The sequence below is a fragment of the Vidua macroura genome, chromosome 17 (assembly GCF_024509145.1).
Source record: "Vidua macroura isolate BioBank_ID:100142 chromosome 17, ASM2450914v1, whole genome shotgun sequence".
Taxonomy (NCBI): Eukaryota; Metazoa; Chordata; class Aves; order Passeriformes; family Viduidae; genus Vidua; species Vidua macroura.
In genome coordinates, this window is record NC_071587.1 from 8,086,605 (window position 1) to 8,105,520 (window position 18,916).

The 18,916-nt window shown below is 46.9% G+C and overlaps 1 protein-coding gene across 3 annotated transcripts; it reads left to right on the forward strand.

Annotated features, from left to right (window-relative positions):
* Window positions 1-1,168: 1,168 nt before the first annotated feature.
* Window positions 1,169-18,378, forward strand: RAD21L1 (RAD21 cohesin complex component like 1). 3 transcript variants are annotated; one of them, XM_053993249.1, is made up of 14 exons: window positions 1,169-1,232; window positions 2,535-2,665; window positions 6,954-7,083; window positions 8,581-8,680; window positions 9,640-9,746; window positions 10,120-10,305; window positions 10,920-11,021; window positions 11,998-12,108; window positions 13,129-13,358; window positions 14,207-14,309; window positions 15,024-15,163; window positions 15,846-15,926; window positions 16,464-16,541; window positions 17,304-18,378. In XM_053993249.1, the coding sequence occupies exons 3-14, from the start codon at window positions 7,062-7,064 to the stop codon at window positions 17,493-17,495; spliced, it is 1,452 nt and encodes a 483-aa protein (XP_053849224.1). In that variant the 5' UTR covers window positions 1,169-1,232; window positions 2,535-2,665; window positions 6,954-7,061; the 3' UTR covers window positions 17,496-18,378. The 3 variants fall into 3 exon arrangements, with proteins under 3 accessions (XP_053849224.1, XP_053849225.1, XP_053849223.1); XM_053993248.1 differs by lacking the exons at window positions 1,169-1,232; window positions 2,535-2,665 and adding an exon at window positions 5,893-6,787; XM_053993250.1 differs by lacking the exons at window positions 1,169-1,232; window positions 2,535-2,665; window positions 14,207-14,309; window positions 15,024-15,163; window positions 15,846-15,926 and adding an exon at window positions 5,890-6,787.
* The last annotated feature ends 538 nt before the right edge of the window (window positions 18,379-18,916 follow it).

Consider the following 18,916-nt stretch of genomic DNA (forward strand, 5'->3'; position numbering starts at 1 on the left):
CTCTCTGTACAGAGCACCATGCTTTTTGAAGAGGCTATTCCAGGGCTGCTGGTGGTAGTGGGATGCTTGGCACGGTGCAGGCGTGTGTCCTGGCCTTTATCCTGCTGTGCAGAAAGGAGCTGGTGGGGTGTGAGGGCTGGGGGTTGGCAGGGGGCTGGACCCCACCTCACAGGTGGTGGGCAGGCCTCCTCTTCTACCCAAAGCAGTGCTAGCACCAGCTCTGTGCCAGAGTTTTACAGGAAACTATTGCTAAAAACGGTCACCGATGGCAGAAACAGATCTGTAGGAAAGAGCAGTCAGGTCCTGGCTGTGGGAAGGAGCTCAGCCTCACATCCAGTCCAGGCTGCAACCGACCATGGCACAGAAATCCCAAGGCTGCCTTGATTGTGCCACTGCCATGATGCTGGTGGCAGGATCCTATCCAGGAAGGTGCTGAGGCGGTGATAGGAGGTCCCAAAGGTCCCAAGGCCATGCTGTCCCAGTGCTGGTGGTGGGGGACAACCCAGGCCAGGGCCATGCAGTCTGGTGGAATACCTCAAAGCCTCATCAGTCTGGTGCCGTTGGGTCAGAGCACCATTCAAGAAAGGTTCAAGGAGGTGAGAATGGTGGCTGAAGGCTGGTGTAGGCGAAGTTTCACCCAATGGTATCAGTGTTGGAGTGCAGCAAGGGGACCCCGTTTCTGCCAGTGGTGGGGGGTCCCTGGGGTGCGCACAGCTAGGAGCCGGGCCCCTCGGGGGGCTGGGGTGGGGAGCTCAGCTGGCTCTCGAGCAGCGCCCGCGTCCCTTCAGCTGATACCCTCCGCAGCCGCAGCCGTACCGAGCCATAGGTGCCACCGGTGCGGCGGGCGGCCCGGGCGCGGCGGCGGGCGGCGGCGGCGGCCAGCAGCAGGGCGGCGAGCAGGAGCCCACCCAGGGCCAGCAGCGTCAGCCCGGCCACGGTGCAGCGGTCGAGGCGGGCGCGGAGCCGGGCTGCCCGAGCTTCCAGCCGCTCCATCTGCCGCGCCGGCACCGCGGGGTCGGGCCGCGCCGCCCGCGGAACGGCCCCCGCCAGCACCACCAGCGCCGCGCCGCCCAGGGCGCAGCCCAGCGCCAGCGCCAGCCCCGGGCCCGCCGGCACCGGCCCCCCCGCGCCCGCACCAGCCCCCGCACCCGCGGCCGCCGCCTCGTCCGGGCTCCGCAGCTCCGCCGCCCGCGGGGACGCCATGGAACCGCCGCCGGCCTGCGCGGCCGAAGGTGAGCGGTCGAAGCGGGACGGGCTGCTCCTCTGGGTCGGAGACGGGTCCCCGAACCGGGATGGTTCCCCAACCAGACAGCCGAACCCCGAGGGCGGGATGTTTCCCCTTCCCGGAGTCGCTTCCCCTGACCAGGCTACCAGCCCCACCCCGCAGGTCTCCGAACCGGGCTGCTCCTCCTCCTGGGATCTCTCTTAGCCGAACCGGGCAACCTTCGGAGCTGAGACCCCGCCCGGACTGTCCCCCTTCCCCGGAGCCGACCCCCAAACCGTGCTGCTCCCCTTTCCTGAACCCGGCACCTGCCTCTCCGAACCGGGTCGTCCCACCTGGCTCTCCCTCTTCCCAAACCAGGCTCCCACTGCGCGACCCACCTTCCCGAATCCGTCTGAAACTCCCTGTGGGGACCTGTGTCCCTGTGACTCCACTAAATTGCCCCTCACCGGACCCTCCTCTCCCGCCGGGGTCTGTCCTCCCGTTCCCCGCTCCCGCACCGGGCTATGGCCCCGCTCTGTGCACCGGGCTCCGCTCCCGGCTTCTCCGCTCGGTCTGCCCTCCCCGCCGATGCCCGCACCGAGCTGCCCTGCTTCCCCTCCCGGTCCCCCGCGTCGGGCTGCCTACCCCCGCCGCCTCCCCGGCTCCCCGGGCAGGTGCCGGTGCCGCCGCGGGGCGGGCGGTGGGTGCCCGAGCCGCGGTCGCGCACGGCCGCCGCACGCACACGCACACACACACACGTACGGGGGGCACACACATGCACTCGCATGCACACGCCTGGGTGCACACCGGCACCTGCTGTGCACGTACCCTGTGCAGCAGAGACCCTTCTGTGCACCCCTCTCGACAGAGCCGGGACCCTCTGTGGGCACCCCGGGGGCTGCATGGGGAGGGGCTTTGCAAAGGACAGAGCAGCACGGCAGGTTTTGTGTGGGGTCTGCCTGGAGGACGTGCACCCCCCAACCAGCAGTCCCCTGTGGGACCCGAGGTGGAGCTGGGCTGGGGACACTGGGGCTGCAGCATGAGCATCGCTAGCCCCAAAGACAGCAGGGAGATGTCCCATATGGATGTTGCCCAGCCTGTCCCCAAATTCCCAGGGAAAGTGGGGGTTGACCTGGGTTTCAGCCAGGTATGATATGCCCCAACCTGGGACAGAGGACCTCCTGGCTCCTCCAGTTCCACCACAATCCCACTGCAGTCCCATGGCATAATGCCCCCCTTCACACACACACACACACAAGTTATTTATTCCATTTTTCTCAGAGCATTCATATCAGTGCTTGCACTCTTCTTCTCCCTGACCTGGCACCAGACCCAGGCACGTGCCCCAGCAGCGACCTGCTGGCAGCCACACGCTTTCCCTCGTTTGTTAATACGACGTGGTCTATTTCCACATTTGGAGCAGTGCCTGGAGATGTGGATATAAATCCCAAGCAATAGCAGGTGGGCTGCTGACAGCTGCTGGGAAGGTTTGTCCATCACTTTGCCGTTCCCTTCAACACCTTCACATGCTGTGGGCACTGGGTGAGCTCAGTGCTGGGGCTGCAGGGATGCCACTTGTGCCCTGCACCCTGTTCCCATCTTGTCCTGAACCCTGTCTCCGCACACAGTGCGTTCCTCTGCAGCTACACTGGGCTCTGTGTTACCCATAGTGTCTGGGCACTGCTCTGTGTGGAGATTTCAGATGGGAGTCTCTTGCCACCTGTGTCATGACAGGGCAGGGAGTCAGATACAGCTAAAATGGATTAAAAAAGGTCAGAGAGTTTTAGAGCATGCCACACAAATAAAGAAGTGTGTTTGTGTTTTCTGAGGGCTGGACAGGTGCAACATGATCCAGGCTCAGCACCTATGCAGGCACAGTGATGCTGACTGGAACACTCTAGACCAACACATGGCACCTCTCAGTCTCTGAGCTGCAGCAGGGGCATGGAGCTTGCCATGGCAGGGGGCTTGGAATGAGATGATCTCTAAGGTGTCTTCCAACCCAAACCATTCCGTGACTCTGTGACTCTATGAAATACAGAGGCTTCCCAGCAGTGTCCCCAGAGATGAAGCCAGAAGTGGGCCAAGAAAGAAGCAGAATTAAAAATAAATGTTAAGTGCATCCTGACACGTTAACTACATTTAGAGAGTCTTTAGTACCAACCCACTCCACAGGAAGGCAGGAGATGCTTGGAGACAAGTAGGTCATGGGACACAGATTGTCCCAAATCAGCAGGAAAAGATGGATTTGGAGCAGGCAGGCATATCACTGTGAACAGATGGGCAGGAGCAGATCTGCTGCCTCACCATCGCCAAATTCCCTGGGAAGACAGAACTGCCACCAGTTTACTCCTGAGCAGAGCTGAGGTCAAGCCCTCTGTTCTCGAGCACCCAAGCCCTGTGGCTGCCTGTGCACCCAAGGATGCCAAGGCCAGGAGCCCAGCCAGGATGGAGATTTGTGGGGCAGAAGCCAGAGGCACTCATGCTGTGGCTCCCACCTGCCTTCATACAGGGACAGGGCCACCTGTGAGGGATGAGGTGGAGGGATGCGTTCTGCTGGCATTGCTGTTTGCACTGTGCTGCCCCAGGATCCCACTGCCATTGCTGGATGGGAGCTGGAGGGGACCCCAGGCCTTTGAAGGGGCCTCAGGGTAGCCCAAAAACCTTCCCCAGCCTGATCCTGAGTGGCTGAGCATGAGGATGGGGACTGGCAAAGGCCACTCCATCCCCAAGGTGCTGGCACTAAGAGAAGGGGAGGAGAAACGGAGACAGTCAAGATCTATGCTGCCAGTGCAGGAGCAAAGAGAGGAGGGAGACAGCCAAGGTCAGAGGGAGCACTGCCAAAATTCACAATGAAACTGCGGGAGTGCTGGAGGGGAGAGACAGACGACTTGGAAAGAAAAGGAAAGAGGAGGGAGGGAAGGAGTCTGGGAGATGGAATAGGGTGAAGGAGCCAGACAGGGAACCAGGGATGGGAACATGTCACTCCTCAGACAAAATGATTGAACATGGATGAGAGGGACAGCAAATGGGAGCCTCAGGCAGGCAGAAGAGGACAGCAGGAGTAGGAATGTGATGGAGCTAGACAGGCTGTGAACCTGCTCTGTTCCCTAATACAGCCCTGTGCAGTACAGATCAATTTTGGGGAGTGCACAGCTGTCTGGTGCCCACTGGCAGTGCTGACCCCTATCCAGCCTCACCACCGAGGTGAAGTTTCATTCCTGCCTCCTTAGCATTCACAGCATCCCATGGCAGAGCGAGTGCCCGCAGCCAGCACAGCTCAAGGTGACTCGGAGGTCAGGGAAAAAGCAGCCAGGCAACTCAGGAGCTGGCTCTACATCACTGAGAGATCCAGCAATTTGGGAGGACCAGAGATGTCCAGCACATCACAGCCTCCCTGCCTGTCACTGCCAGTCCCTGTGTACCCCAGACACAACATCCCAGTGCTCCCCGTGGATTGTGGGGTCGGGGGGGGGGGGGCAGTTTCTGCTCCTGGGAGCTGTTGCCACCAGCAAGGCAGGCAGGGCTGGATGTGAGGCTTGGTGCTGGGGAGGGCTGGAGCTGCACAGTGGGCATCAGTGAGGGTGGTTCCCCTCTTGCAGGGCATGGAGTTCCCAGACAGGTTTGGTGTCCTGGAAGAGCAGTGCATACCTGCTCTGGGGCTCTGGAGGTATCTGGAGGTTCCTCCAAGTCCCCGTTGTGGATACACCATCCCAAGGATGGTTTATAGGAAAAATCCCTCTCCTTCCCCAAACGTCTGAGCCCCAGCCCAAAGGCAGCTGGAGGGATGGAGCCCTGCTTGCCACTATGACCAGATGCAGAGCAGTACTGAGATGAGACTCAGCACTTTCCTGGTGATAATTAAGATCTCGTTATCTTCAGCTAACACCAGGGAGACAGGGAAAACCTCAGGTGCCTCGTGATATGGCAACAGCTGATGCTCCGGGCTGTGCCTGGGAGCAACGGGAGCCTCGCTTGTTCTGCCTGAATATAAAGCATGGAAAGCACGAAGCAGAGGGTGACAAACTATTTTTTTCCTGTCTGGTGATACCTAAGTGTGCAAACAAACTGTCTGCTCTCTGGGGTGGCTGGGGCTGACACAGATGGATGGCTGTGCACCTTTTGTCTTTCCCCCCTGCACAGAGGTCCAATCTGAGGCTGTTTTTTTTTTTGTTGTTGTTGTTGGGTTTTTTTGGGTTTTTTTTTTGTTTTGTTTTAGTTTTTTTTTTTTTTTTTTGGCTTTTTTTTGGCTTTTTTTTGGCTTTTTTGTTTTCTTCTGCAAATTTCCTTCACCAGGGGAGTTTTATCAGACGTGTCTGGAGCCACGCAGGAGCTGCTCATCTGCAGAGAAAGAGATGGGGCGGTGTCTGCGAACGGGCTCTTAGAACGTCAAGGGTGAAATGGATTGGGAGGAGAAGGGGAGGGGAAGACAAGGAGAGCGGAGGAGAGGAAAACGGACAGATGGATGGGGGAGAGTGAGGTTGCTCTCCACTCTCATGAACCCAAAATGACGGGTGCGACAATGTGTTCCCGGGCACGTGTGGGTATTGGTGGTTAGCCCCAGGAAGGAGGGGGCCATTTACAGCGGCAGGTCCTTGCCGAGGGCTCCGTGGCTGTGGGGAGCCGTGGCGAGCGCACACGGCGGTTGCGGCCGGCGCTGCCCGGCGCCGGCTCCGAGGGCGGGCCCGCTGTGGGGACCCCCCCGCGGCGCCTTCCCGCCCTCGGCTGAGCCGCGGCTGAGGCCTGAGGAGGGTCCGCCCGCCCCGCCGAGCCCCCTCGGCGCCTGCTGATCCCCCTCGATCCCGCAGAGCCGAGCGGGGCTCCGCATCCCCCCAGGGCCCCTCAGCGGCCGGCTGTGCCCATCCATCCCTCAGGATCCCGCTAAATCCAACACGTCCCTCCTGGCATTGCTCAGGCCCCCTGTCCCCTCAGCGACTTGGCCACCTCATCCCCTCAGGTCCTGCTAAATCCGCAGGGCCTGGCTGGATCCCTCTGTCCCCTCAGGCACCACTAAATCCACCCTGACCCATCCTCTAAGGATCCTGCCAAATCCTCCCCACTTGCCCTCTGAGAGTCCCGCTAAATCCTTTCATTTCCCTCAGTGCTCCCAGGGTTCTCCCATTCCCTCAGCACCCAGCTGGGTGATCCCAGCCCTTCTGGATCCCACTAAGTCCTCACATCCCCTCAATATCTGCCTGGATACCCTGTCCCCTCTGATCCCATAAATCCTCTCATCCCCTTCAGTGTCTGGTTGTGTCCCCCCATCCCCTCAGATCCCACTAAATTCCCCCTTCCCCATAGCACCGACTGGGTCCCCCATCCCCTCAGATTCCATTAAATCCCTAGTCCCACTTGGTGCCCCAGGACCCATCTCCTTTTGCAACGGGAAGAGCTCAGGGAATTTTGTCAGGGCTGTCCTGAGACCTTTGGCCAGGCACCATGTTCTACGTCCATTTGCTCATCAACAAGCGGGGGCCGCTGGCCAAAATCTGGCTGGCTGCCCACTGGGAGAAGAAGCTCACCAAGGCACATATCTTTGAGTGCAATTTAGAGGCCACTGTACAAAAAATCCTCTCCCCAAAGGTAGGCTGTGGCATGGAGGGATCTCCTGGAGAGTCCTGGGGTGGAGGTGTTGGTCTGTTGTAGAGAATTCTATTACTTCTGTATAATATTTTAACATATTTTTTGGCAAAAAGCCAAACATACTAACTCCTGAACAACTTTTTTCTTAAATTTAAATCCTCACAAGTTTGCTATAGCTCTGCGAACCTCTGGACACTTACTCCTGGGGGTGGTGCGGATTTACAACAGGAAAGCCAAGTACCTCTTGGCAGACTGCAATGAAGCTCTGACCAAAATGAAGACAGCCTTTCGTCCAGGTATACACAAAATTCAGAATTTTTTCATTGTGTCCTGTACCACTCTCATTTTACAAGTTATTTTTTGGATATTTCTGTTAAATACACATTACTGACCCCAAAGGAAACTGAACATACTAGCACCTACTGCTGGTGTTTAGTATGTCTTAATTTAGTGCCATTTCAGGTCTTTGACTCCCTTAACAGAAGCAGTATCTTAAGTGGACTTACATGAAGATGCTTGAGTTCAGCCTCCATTGCTAGATAATTAATTTTAATTTCTGATGACACCAACAACATGTCTAGCAGTGTCAGTGCCAGACCTGACAGAGTGTTTTGAGCTCTAGCCATGTAGACAGGGAGAAGGGAGCTGAGATGACTGGAGCCTTTCCCAACAGGCTCTGTATTTGTCATACTTTGGCAATAAATGGGAGGCACTGTTGTCTAAAAAAAAGCCTGAGAACACCAGCGTCTCCTGCCAGTTTAAATGTGCTTTGTGACCTGGTCTGTTTGCAAAATAGTGAATAATTACTCAGCATTATTCTCAAGGATATGATCACAGAATTATAGAATCAAGAACCATTTAGGCTGGAAAAGCCCTCCAAAACCCAGTACAACTGTTCACCCAGCACTGCCAAGGCCACCACTAAGCCATGTCCCCAAATACCACACGTCTTTCAAATCCCTCCAGGGATGGTGACTCCAGCATTACCCTAGGCAGCCTGTGCCAGGGCTTGAAAACCCTTTTAGTGAAGAAATTTTCCTTAATATGCAACTGAAATCTGCTAGCTACAACTGGTGGCTATTTTGGAGATAGATCCTGTAGCAACTTGGAGAGCACCACTCAGCTCAAGAGCACACAACAGTCACCACTGCTGCAACAGAGACTTTACCTAGATCAAGTGGGGAGAAGAATCTCAGCAGAAGTGGTAAAATGCTGAAAGAAGCTTTTCAGGGATGATGTGAAATGTCCATCAACAGAAATAGTCAAAAGTGATCTGACTTTGAAATTAACCCTGTTCTGAGCAAAAGGTTGGGTTGGATGACCTTGAGAAATCCCTCCTCACATGATTTTTCCCAGGATCCTCTGATACCCAAGCAATTGGCAGTCTGAGTACATAACTATTTGATGCTGGAGAACAGTATTATGGAGACAGAGCAGAGGAAAGGAAAACACAGTTGTTCATTTGCAGTGTTGTGAAAGACTCTGGCTAGAGTCTCCCAGTCTCAGCTGGGAGAACCTTCCAGGGTCTTAAAGCAGCTGTTCACCAACACAAGTACTTAAATATTTCAGGTCCTGTTGCAGCAGACTCTTTTGTATGTGTCTGTAAAAAATAGATCATCTTACGGACATGGAAACTGAAATTCCACTTTTGGGTGCCTAAGCTTTACCATTCTGTGATTTAGAATGGCAGCAACCCCTCATGACAGGTTTATAGGCTTATTATACCTACTTGGGAGAGAACACTACTTTTATTTTATTGATACTTATTTTGTTATGTTGTCTGTTTATTTCAGGGCTTCTTGACCTTCCAGAAGAGAACTTTGAGGCTGCTTATCAGTCCATTACATTACCTGAAGAATTTCATGATTTTGAAGCACCACTACCAGATGTAAAGTAAATGCTTCCCTAGTTTTTATTAATTCTTTTAGAATTTTCAGAAGTAAAAGCTATACTTGGTGTTATCTGATTGAGACTCAGGTTGGGTTGTTTCAATTTAATAACTGAATTCTCCTAAATTCTGAGCTTTACAAGGCTACAGCCACAGGCGTTGTGCTTTGGTAGTTTTCCTCAGTCCTTTAATCAACAGACCTTCACAATGGAATAATGTCTTGAACTTAGGCTTCAGGATTTTAAATTGTCTGAGTGAAGGATACAAACAGCTTTCTGAACCTCAAGAGAAGAGATAAAAATTAGTATTAATCCTGAAAGATGTGGCCAGTAAACACACAGTGTTGCACCGTTCCACTGGGTAACTTCATTTTGTTTCTGCTCCACTGCTCTCTGGGGCTGGGGTGTTTTATCAGCAATAGTCAGCCTGGCTCCTGAGAAAAAGCCAGCATATTTCTTAGGCTTTTTTGACACAAAGCAGCATTAATGTAGAAAACGGATAAAAACCAGGAGGCTAAGTCATGTTTCTGATGGCTCTGATGCCCCAAAGGTCCAGGACAAGAGATTTCCACTGAGAGTTGCTCTGTTCCTCCTCATAAATATGGTTTGATGGGATCAGTAAGAGTTTATTATTTTGTAAGTACAGCTGCAATAGAATACACTTTATTCAAGTGTGCTAACTCTGTAAAGGTGCCTTTTCTACCTGCCCAAAGAGTTGTGTAATTCGATTTAAAAGATGTTTCGCTAATGAGTTGCCTTCTGATGAGGGTCTGGTAGGTACCAAGGCTTGGATGGGAACAAAATCACAAAAGCCCAAGTTTACTGGCAAAAGGGAGTGGAGAAATATGGGGGCTTGTGATAAAATGCCAGGATTGAAGACTGTGTAGAAACAAGTTTTGACATTCCAGCTGAATGCTCAATGAGTTTCAGTTCACTCTATATTTTTATAATATTTTTTTCATCAGAGCCATTGATGTTGCTGAACATTTTACCTTGAATCAGAGCAGAGCTGAAGAAATCACACTTACAGAGGATTATGAAAGCAGTATACTTCTCTGTGATAGAAACTTTGGTGAGAGAAGCTGAGAAACTGGAAGTATTTTACAGGGGAAGTGTGTTTTATGTGAAACTTATGTGAGCCCTTGCCACGTGTGAAAAAGCTATGATTAAAGGTCCATTTGTTTCATGCTTTTGCTGATTGGCTTATCATGCTGTCTTAGGTTTAAAATTTTGTGTAAGCAATACAATCTGGTGTCAGAGACTGAGAACCAAATCAAACATTTCCTGCTTTTCCTAAATTAGATAACATTGTTTATTCTTTATTCCATTTGAGGTATGGTATATCTTGCAATCTTTTAAAAATTACTTGGAAAATTAGGAAATTGATACATCTGGGTTTATAAAACTCACACAGATGAGGGATCAGGAATTGTGTGTTCCCTCAGATGAAGAAGCAGAAGCACTGAGGAGACAGAACTTCTTTGAGGGCAGTGTCCTGACGAGCAGTAACAGTCTGGTGGCCGACCCCAACTCAGCCAGCACCAGCGGAGACAAATCTGTGCTGCATGAAGATGTTTACTCCTTCCAGGATGACCATTTTGGGGATGAGGAGGATGCTGCAGATATGATTGGTACGGTTTGCCACAGGCAAACAGAATCAGTTCCTTTCCAAATATTTTTATTCTTACAGGAGAACAGTCAAGACAGCACCAAAGCAATTGTTGTCAAACATAAATTCTATGTTATTTGTTGTTTTCATACATATATTTTTCCTACCTGTCACTAAGTCTATGATCACTTTGACACTGCCAAGTCAAATTGATTTAAAGGCTGTATTTCATTATTTTAGAATTAAAGGCATTAAATTTATGCTTAATTTTTAACAATTTATTTTCTATTTTCACAGGTGTATATTTTTATCCTTACTGTTGTAATAGCAAAGGCAGCAAAGTAGTTTCTACATCATTATGGCTCAGAGCATTTATGTAAACCTTACAGATTGATACCTGTTGACACTATCAAGGCCATATTTGAAGAAAAAAAAAAAAAAGGTGGAAATCTCAAACTTGGGACTAATCCCCTCCTTTGTGTGCTGTTGCAGACAGCCGTACCACCGAAGGCCATCTGTGGAAGCTCAGCTTGCTCTCTTTGCAGAGTATTAACCTTGACTAACATTAGGCTGTATGAGGCTATTTCATGACTGCTAAGGCTTAGAATGATTAAAACTATGTGCTTTGTATTTTAGAAATCCTGTTGAGGGATGAGGAAAATGTCCTAGATAAAGACATTCTTGATGTGGAGGAAGCACATCCTTTGTCACAAGATCTGCCAGAGAACAGCACAGCCAGTGAGTTTGCAGTGTCTGCTCCATCTCACATAAACCCTCTGTTCCTGTGTTAATGCCTAGTGTCGCTCACATTCAGCTTTTTGTAGTATCCTTGTGCCTTTTTCCTTTCTTCATTTATTTTGCTTTTTTTTCCCCCCAAATCGCTTCATCCACCATTTTAGAATAATTCGATTTGATTTAAGGATTCCAAATTTGTAACTTGACATTGCTTAGAAACACCTTCATGTGACATCCTGTTGGATATGCTGTTGGTCCACCCTGCTGCTCACAGCATGATGTCCCTTTTGAAGGGGAAAGAAACCCAAATAAGGCTGTCCTGTAACAGTGAACTTTCCTAGTGAGAGCTTAAAAGGTCTTTTCCAACAGAAACAAATCTGTGCTTCTATTTCTGGCTTTGTATTTCTGCACCAAATGACGCTTAAGTAGCTCATAAAGGTGTTGTTAATCTTCTTTTGGTTTGATGCTGATGAAAGAAATTAAGCTTTGATAACTATTTCTGAGAAATTTTTGCTATCTTAAATCTTTGCTTCCCCATCAGAGTGTTAGTTTAAAACAGAGAATTCTGGAACAGCTTTAAAGGGATAGAGTTGTTCTTGCCTCCCCTTGCTCTATTGCTGGTGCTGCTTGTTTCTTTTCTGTTGACAGAGGTGTCCACACTGCCATGCACTTGCCTGGAACTGGAAACAGATGGGGATTGAAACTACACACCTTTGCCCCTAAACACTTTCTGTTGTGTGGGTTTTCTCCAGATTGGTTCTTCTGTCTCTGCTGCAGTCTGGTCATTCTGGGATCAGTGAAGGGAAGTGTAGAGTATGAGAAGGAACTGGTGAACATAAGTGAGATTATAAACAAAACCACAGTTTCCTATTTCTCGCTGGGTTTGTCTGGTAGCATTCTCTGTTGTGTGATTGAGAAATTAGTCCATATTGTTTTTTTTTTTTTTTTAATTTGGGTTATTTGCTGTGTTTTCTTACAGTTGAGTCCAACTGTGCAGACACCACTGTTAAGGATATAAATCACACAATGAGTGAGACAATCCTTTTGTTCCAGGAAGAAGGATTTGTGCTTGAGCCAGTTGATGATACAGGTCAGAAGTTGATCAGTTTCTGATAAATGTTTGCATTAACTAGGTTTGGTTTGCTTCTTAGTAGTGAAAATACTTGCAATATAGATTATTTCTACCTTAGATTTCATCTGCTCCTGCTATCAGAGTTCCTTTTTACAGTAAATATTATACAAACCCAGTGTCAGGTTATTTATCTCAGCTGCCCAAATTTCTGCTTGCAGTTTCTTCCATGTACTAAGTCAACTTTTGTTGCTCTTCAGCTCTGGTAGCATTGCAAGCTTGGCCTCAAGGGTGGTGCTGAAGATTCACCTGAAAAACTTTAATTGCCAGTTACACATCAGTGACCTTTATATTTAAAATCACAATCCTAAAACTTTCAAGCCTTTGGAAAACTTTGTTTTGTGAACTTTTAACAAGATCCAAGGTGAAGAGTCTTACATTTCCTCTGCAGAGGAAATCTCAATGTTCCCTATCACATTGGTGGCTCTTTATGAATAAGCAAGCTCATGTTGACAGCAATATTTACAATATTGGAATTCTCCAGCCTGCCCAAATAATATCCAGGAAGTTATGGCTATATAACTAATCTGTGTCTTTCTTTTGTGTTTACATCTTGATTAAATTGCTAAATGATTAAACTGACAAATACAGATATTAATTATGAGGTAATGAAACCTCTCGAGTGCATCAGCAGTTCCTGGAGCACTTAACTGCCTGATGGATTAAAGACAGCTTATTCAGTCTTGTTGCTCTAGCATATGTTTTCAGTAAGTTGTCCTGTACCCAGCTCTTTATTAAAAGAGTCATTTGTCTTCCACAATTAAACATAAGGAAATTTCCAGTAAAAGAGTACAAAGAGTGAAAACTTTGTAGAAACTTTTGAAGGAGTGGCCTGTGCACTTGTACTTTGATTTTCAAGTCTAGGCAGTGTTCAGAAGGTTGGCAGCCAGGTTGATTCACTGGGGTTTTTTTTTTGTGTGTGTGTGCTTAATGTCCTAGGAATAGACCTTAAGACTTGTTATTAATACTTGCTTTATGTAGCTGTCCCCCAGAGGAAAAAAAAACAAAGAAAGAGGAAGCTGTTGGTGGATGTAGAGAAGGAGCTCAGCTGCCACACCATTTACAAGCAGCTCACCAACTACACTGACCTCCTGGCCACGTTGGAACTCGCTCCCCCAACCAAGAAAACAATGATGTGGAAGGAGTGGGGAGGTGTGGATAAACTCCTGTCCCATTCTTCAGTGCCTATGCTTCCTGCTCAGCTACAAAAGGTAAAGCTCAGTTCCTTGTGGGGTCTATGCCACTGTGTAGGTTCCAGGATTGTTGCAGAGCTAGGATCTTACTGAGAGAGGTTTTGCAGACTCTGTTTGATCTGAACTTGGAGCTGGCTGCAGGTGTGCACTGAGCATTACTCTGCAGCATTGGTCAGCTGGACACCTGATGGTTTGCACACTCACCACTAATTGTTTCATCATCTGTGGGGTCACAGCCTTAACCTTCTGCACTCCAACAAGTGCAAAATTGCAAAAGGAACACGAGAGCTGATGCTTCAATTCACACACTGGTGCCTGACTGATCTTATACTGAGACATAACATTTTACGTTTCTGTCCATTTCTTTTATACTTTCTCCTTTGTTGTATTGTTTTCTGGTTTATTTCCTGTTCGTAATCAATTTGAGATATCTTTTGTTTATATTTACTTTAAAGGTACATCATTCATAATTAGTAGAATATTGCTGATGGATTTGGAAGGGTTCACTGCAGCAGTGCAGCTTCACCACTTAGAGTCCAGCTGCAGAATTACAACTTGCTCTTTAAGAAGATGAAAACTGCAGATGTTTCTTTCTTTCATCCTTCCTTACTGGCTGGCTTCAAGAAAAATGATTCAAGCTGCTCCTAAGATGTTTTTGTCATTGAATTCATGTCGGAGCTGCAGAAGGCTATTGCTTAAAAACAAAACAAAACAAAAAAATTGCAGATTTTCAGCGTGACCTAAGTCAAATACTGAAATTCTGGGTTGCAGCCATTAACATACAGCTCATATTCATATTTTGTGTTGATGTTTGTAAATAATCTGACATGATATTCTGAAAGCAAACAAAAAATAATTATTTTCAGTTGTTTGAAAAATGCTTCAGGACTGACAGATTTAAGATGAGAGCAAATGGAATACAGAGGATGTCTGAAACTAAAGAAATGAGAAAAGAGCAAGATACTACAGGTAGTATTTTAATTCTGTTGTGCAGAATTAGCTGTTGGAGTGTATTTTGTATTCTATATAATGTTTGAGAGACACACGAGGTGTTGATGTGCACTATTACACAAATTACTACTTTGCTGTTCTTTTGTTTCTTAGAAATCAAATGAAATCCAAGTCTTTTCTTCCTTGTGGCATAAGGAGATATTTTTGGTTTCATCTTTGGTTTCTCTAATTATGTCTGAAACTGCAGATTTGGGTAATGTTGCTTGTGGGGTTTTTTCAATATAATTAAAAAAAAATAGCTTCTCACTTATTCTAAGTTTAATCAAACTCCTCTCCAAAATTCCAAATTAATGTAAATAGTTCTACTTGTTTCTGGAAGATGTGTTTGGTTAATATCAGGCAAGAAGAAATGTTCCATTTTCGATCTTCTGAGAAGGATGTATCCACTTTCATTCTTTTGCTCTGCTGGGAACCTAACCTACCTCAAAAATTAATTAACAAACCCACCTCCTGTGAGTCCATAAAGGTCAACTTTCAGAAAAGGAAAACCTGCCTTAGAAGGTTCTTCTTCCATGCTCCTGTTGGGAATGATGTTTCTTCAATATTTGCTTCTTCTGGCTCTTCCTCTAAAAGACTCTGAACTTGTGTGTGATTTTTGGTTTTCAGTGGGTTTTTTAAAAGATGGTGATTCATAGTAATTTCCTCTTCAACCCTGGTTTTCTATTAATACAGAGATGCTGCCAGTAGAAGAGCCAAGTTACCTGCCAGAGCCAGCTCATTCCGAGACTGGGAGAAAAATTATAAATGATTCCTTTATGTTGACATCACAGAATGACAGAAATGAAACCAATGAGAACTGTGGTGAAATTATAGTGAGCAGTTTTCCTCAGTTTTAGAGACTTAAGTGTGCCTATTGGTTCCACTTTTTGCTAAGGTTCCATTTAAAACATGTTAAGAAATTACTAATGTTTGGAAAGGATGCTAAAAACAGTCAAGACAGCATTAAGTAGCTTGTGTGATAAAAGTTTATTTATAATTTGGTAAACTCCCACAACGAATGAATGATTAATTAAAATGTTTATTCATCAGCATAGATTACAGTTTAATCACTAAGTATAAATGAGAGCTTAATATTAAATATGAAATATTGTACTGAAGAGAGAAATATAATCTTTATAAAGGATAAAACGTACATTTTATGTGTCATATTGGGGAAATACTTAAGCAATATCTCTTCCATCTTCACTTCTGCTAAAGGGCATTCTTTAGGGAATATGAGGCTCATTAATGTTGAAAAGTGATGAAATTAGAGATAATGGCAGCAGAAAATGTGTGCTTCATGCCTGAACTCTGCCCATAGGTTTAGATTCATCTGTAGATAAATCCTACAGCAAGATCCTTCCCTGTATCAGGAAAGACATGGTAGAAATAGCAGCTATTAACTCATTTTGAAGAACTTGATTACAATAAATTCTTTGAGCAGAACTGTGTGAGGAGAATTGCACTGTGTGCATAAATAGTCAGGCCTGGTGATTGTCTTTTTCATGCTCACAGGAGGATGGAGCAGCTTTCTCCGAGAGCTCAAAAAATTCCCTGGGCCAGGAAGCTGAAGCACAGCAGGTGGAGGTGCCAGAGGTGTGTGTCCTAAGCTGATGGCCCTGGCTTGTTTCAGAAGAGAACCCTGTTTTTTTAAAAAGAAACAAATACATCATGAACTTACAGGGAGTTTTGCTTCCTGTGAGAAGGAAATAATTTCAACCTTGCTGGTTCTGAGGATGTTCAGGTACTCTGAAACCAGGGCAGTCAGCTGCAGATTTCAGAGGTTAAGCCCAAAATCTCAAGCCAAATATCTCTTTAAGCTCCTGGCCAATTCAAATCCTGTCAGAATCCCAGTCCCACAGAGCAGTACCTGGCTGTGGAGCTGCCTCACTGGGACCATGTCCATGTTGCATCTAAGCTGTCTCTGTAGCACAAAGCACACAGGTTCCATTCTTTCCTTTGTTTCACACAGTATTGTGTGAGCACAGAGGTGTCAGAGGCTCCAGATTCCCTGAGTTTGGCTATCCAGATATCCAGCTCCATCTGGATTTTCAGCCAGGCTGGAACTCCTGTCCATTTTCTCGTGGTGTGTGACTTTTTACACACCCTGACTAACTTTCTGTTTCTCTCAAGGAGCAAACAATGACCAGGAAAGACAATGAAGAAATAAGATGGGGCAAAAGAACTCTTCGGTTACAAAAAACTTTACAGGTACCAGTGCTGGATTTTGTTATTAGATACCAAAAGCTGGTGTTGATTTCAGCTGGACCATGTTAGAAAAGCTCTTCCTTCTACTATCCATTGTGTCTCTGCCTCTCACTTGCAGTATGTGCTTTTTTTGGTATTTCTGTGGAAAATCAGGATTCTGAGTGCTTGATGTGTGGTGTTCCTTTCCACAGCTGCTGGAATTACTAGAATTTTCTGAATGCTCTTTTTTTTTTTGAACATATTTCAAAGGTTCTGGGCAAATAGTAAATAAATATTTACAGCCTTTAAAAAACAAGAGAACTCTGAAACCAAAGAACTGATCAAGGATATTTATTGTTATCAATCACAAAGCTTGATGGAAGCACTCCACTGGTGTAATGGAATTCTAGATATTAGTCACATACATAAGTAACAACACTATTATGGCAGTAAAATGTTAAGGGTCACTTCTATAAACACAGATGGAAGATAGCCAGAGAGGTTGTGGACTCCCCATCTCTGGAAGTGTTCATGGCCAGGTTGGATGGAACAACCTGGGGCTTGGAACAGCCTTGTCTAGTTGGAGGTATCCAGGGTGGGAAAATGAGATGGTCTTTAAGGTCCCTTCCAACCCAAACCAGTGTGTGCTTCCATGATTCTATGGAGATTGGATCCTATTTGAGGCATTCAGGCAGAAATGTTCCCTCTATGCAGTGCTCTCTGTTTGGGCTCCAGTTTTGCTGGTGGAGAAGCTGACCTGACTGATTTCTCATTTCCCTCACGCAGCAACTGAAGAGATCAGGCGTGTGCTCCTTCAGTTTTCGGGAGCTCTGCCGGAGAAACAACCGCAAAGAAGCTGCAGCCACATTTTACATCTTCCTGGTGCTGAAGAAGCAGGAGGTCCTCAAGCTGCAGCAGCCTGAGCCCTTTGCTGACCTCACAGCCACTGCTGGGCCCATGTTTGACAAGATCAGATAAACTGATCAAAATACAGCTTAGGTTGCACTTTCCAGCAAGTAGTTTTCCTGGAAAAAGGTTGGAATGTCTTGTCAAGCTGTGAGAGATGAGCAGAGCTCCCTGTCCTCTACACCACCCAGTAATGGCTTGTGCAGGAGTCCTGCCCCAGGTGATCACTACAGGGCTTATTATTAATATTTATAGTTACATGATGAGTTATATGATAGTTATACAATATGTTAATAAAATACCACTAAAATATATATTCTATATAAGAGATTTACATTGTGAAAGATTTTATAAAAGTCCTCAAAGGAATTTTATAAAAGTCCTTGAAGGGTTTTTTAAAAAGTCCTTCAAAACCTTCCTCAGAGACTACCTTTGGAGCTTAAATTATTTTTGACAAGGCTTGTGTCTGTTAATTCTCTAATACCATCAGTAAGAGTTATCTGTTTACTCTCTGTAGCAAAAAATTTAGACTATTTAAAATTGTTCCTGTCAAAGAATGTTCAGTATTTCGTATTTTAAGATCTAGCAGGGTACTGTCTCCAGTGTTGCTTTTGTGTGTTCAGGCAGACAGAAGTTACATGGCCCTAGAAGAGTCCAGAAGCTGCAGCAAGAAATTCTATTTTCTAGAAATCCTGCATTTTAAATTATTAACACCTTTATTCATGTGTCGATCTATTTAAAAATGTATGTCAACTGAAATATTGTTAGTTCTTTGTATTTTTATCTAATTTAGATAAATTTTATCCTTTTTACTGTCATTTTCTGAAGCTCTTGGTTTCTGGCTGCCTCCCATCTGGAGGAGAGATGGTTGTGCCGCACTCTGGTGCTTCTGTGCCGTGGGGACATCACTGTTCCTTCATGTGGAATCAATAAAAATCAGAAGATGTTTCCTTTGCTTGTTGGTGTTTCTTCTGAAGGATCAAAGCCTACAGGTTAATCTCAGAGTGAGGGACTTGGTGATTTTACTTTAAATGGGAAAGGATGGGTGATACTGTCACCTGACTTCCAGGTGTTCACTCACCTCAGTGACACCCCTGTTTGTGCTCACTAATGTGTGTGGTTCCTGTCCCACAGGATTTGGGGAGGTTTGGTTTTGAGGGTCTGTTTAAGGGAGTAAAAAGACTTTAAAAGAGGTGAAGCCCCCGTGTGGGGCATGGGGTGGCCACTGGCTGTGGGGATGTTCCAGCTGAGTGTCCTTTCTGAACAGGAATATTTGATTAAATAAGTATTGGGCCTGTGCTGCTGTTCTCTGAGGGGTTCCTTTTCTGGGTGTGAGAAAAGCATCCCTGTGTGGTAAAAACCTCTCAGTTTTCTGTAAAAGAAACGTTATTTTTGGGTGGGAATAGGAGCATGGCTCAGGCCAAGACTGGAACCAAGGGCAGCTCGTCTTTTCCTAATGGCAGGCCTGGCACTTCCAAAGCCAGATGCTGACC

Coding starts and splice junctions, on each gene's coding strand:
- RAD21L1 (XM_053993248.1), top strand. CDS start 6,644: ATGTTCTACGTCCATTTGCTCATCAACAAGCGGGGGCCGCTGGCCAAA. Junction 14,310..15,023: donor AAAAGAGCAAGATACTACAG/GTAGTATTTTAA, acceptor CTATTAATACAG/AGATGCTGCCAGTAGAAGAG. Junction 15,927..16,463: donor AGCAGGTGGAGGTGCCAGAG/GTGTGTGTCCTA, acceptor GTTTCTCTCAAG/GAGCAAACAATGACCAGGAA.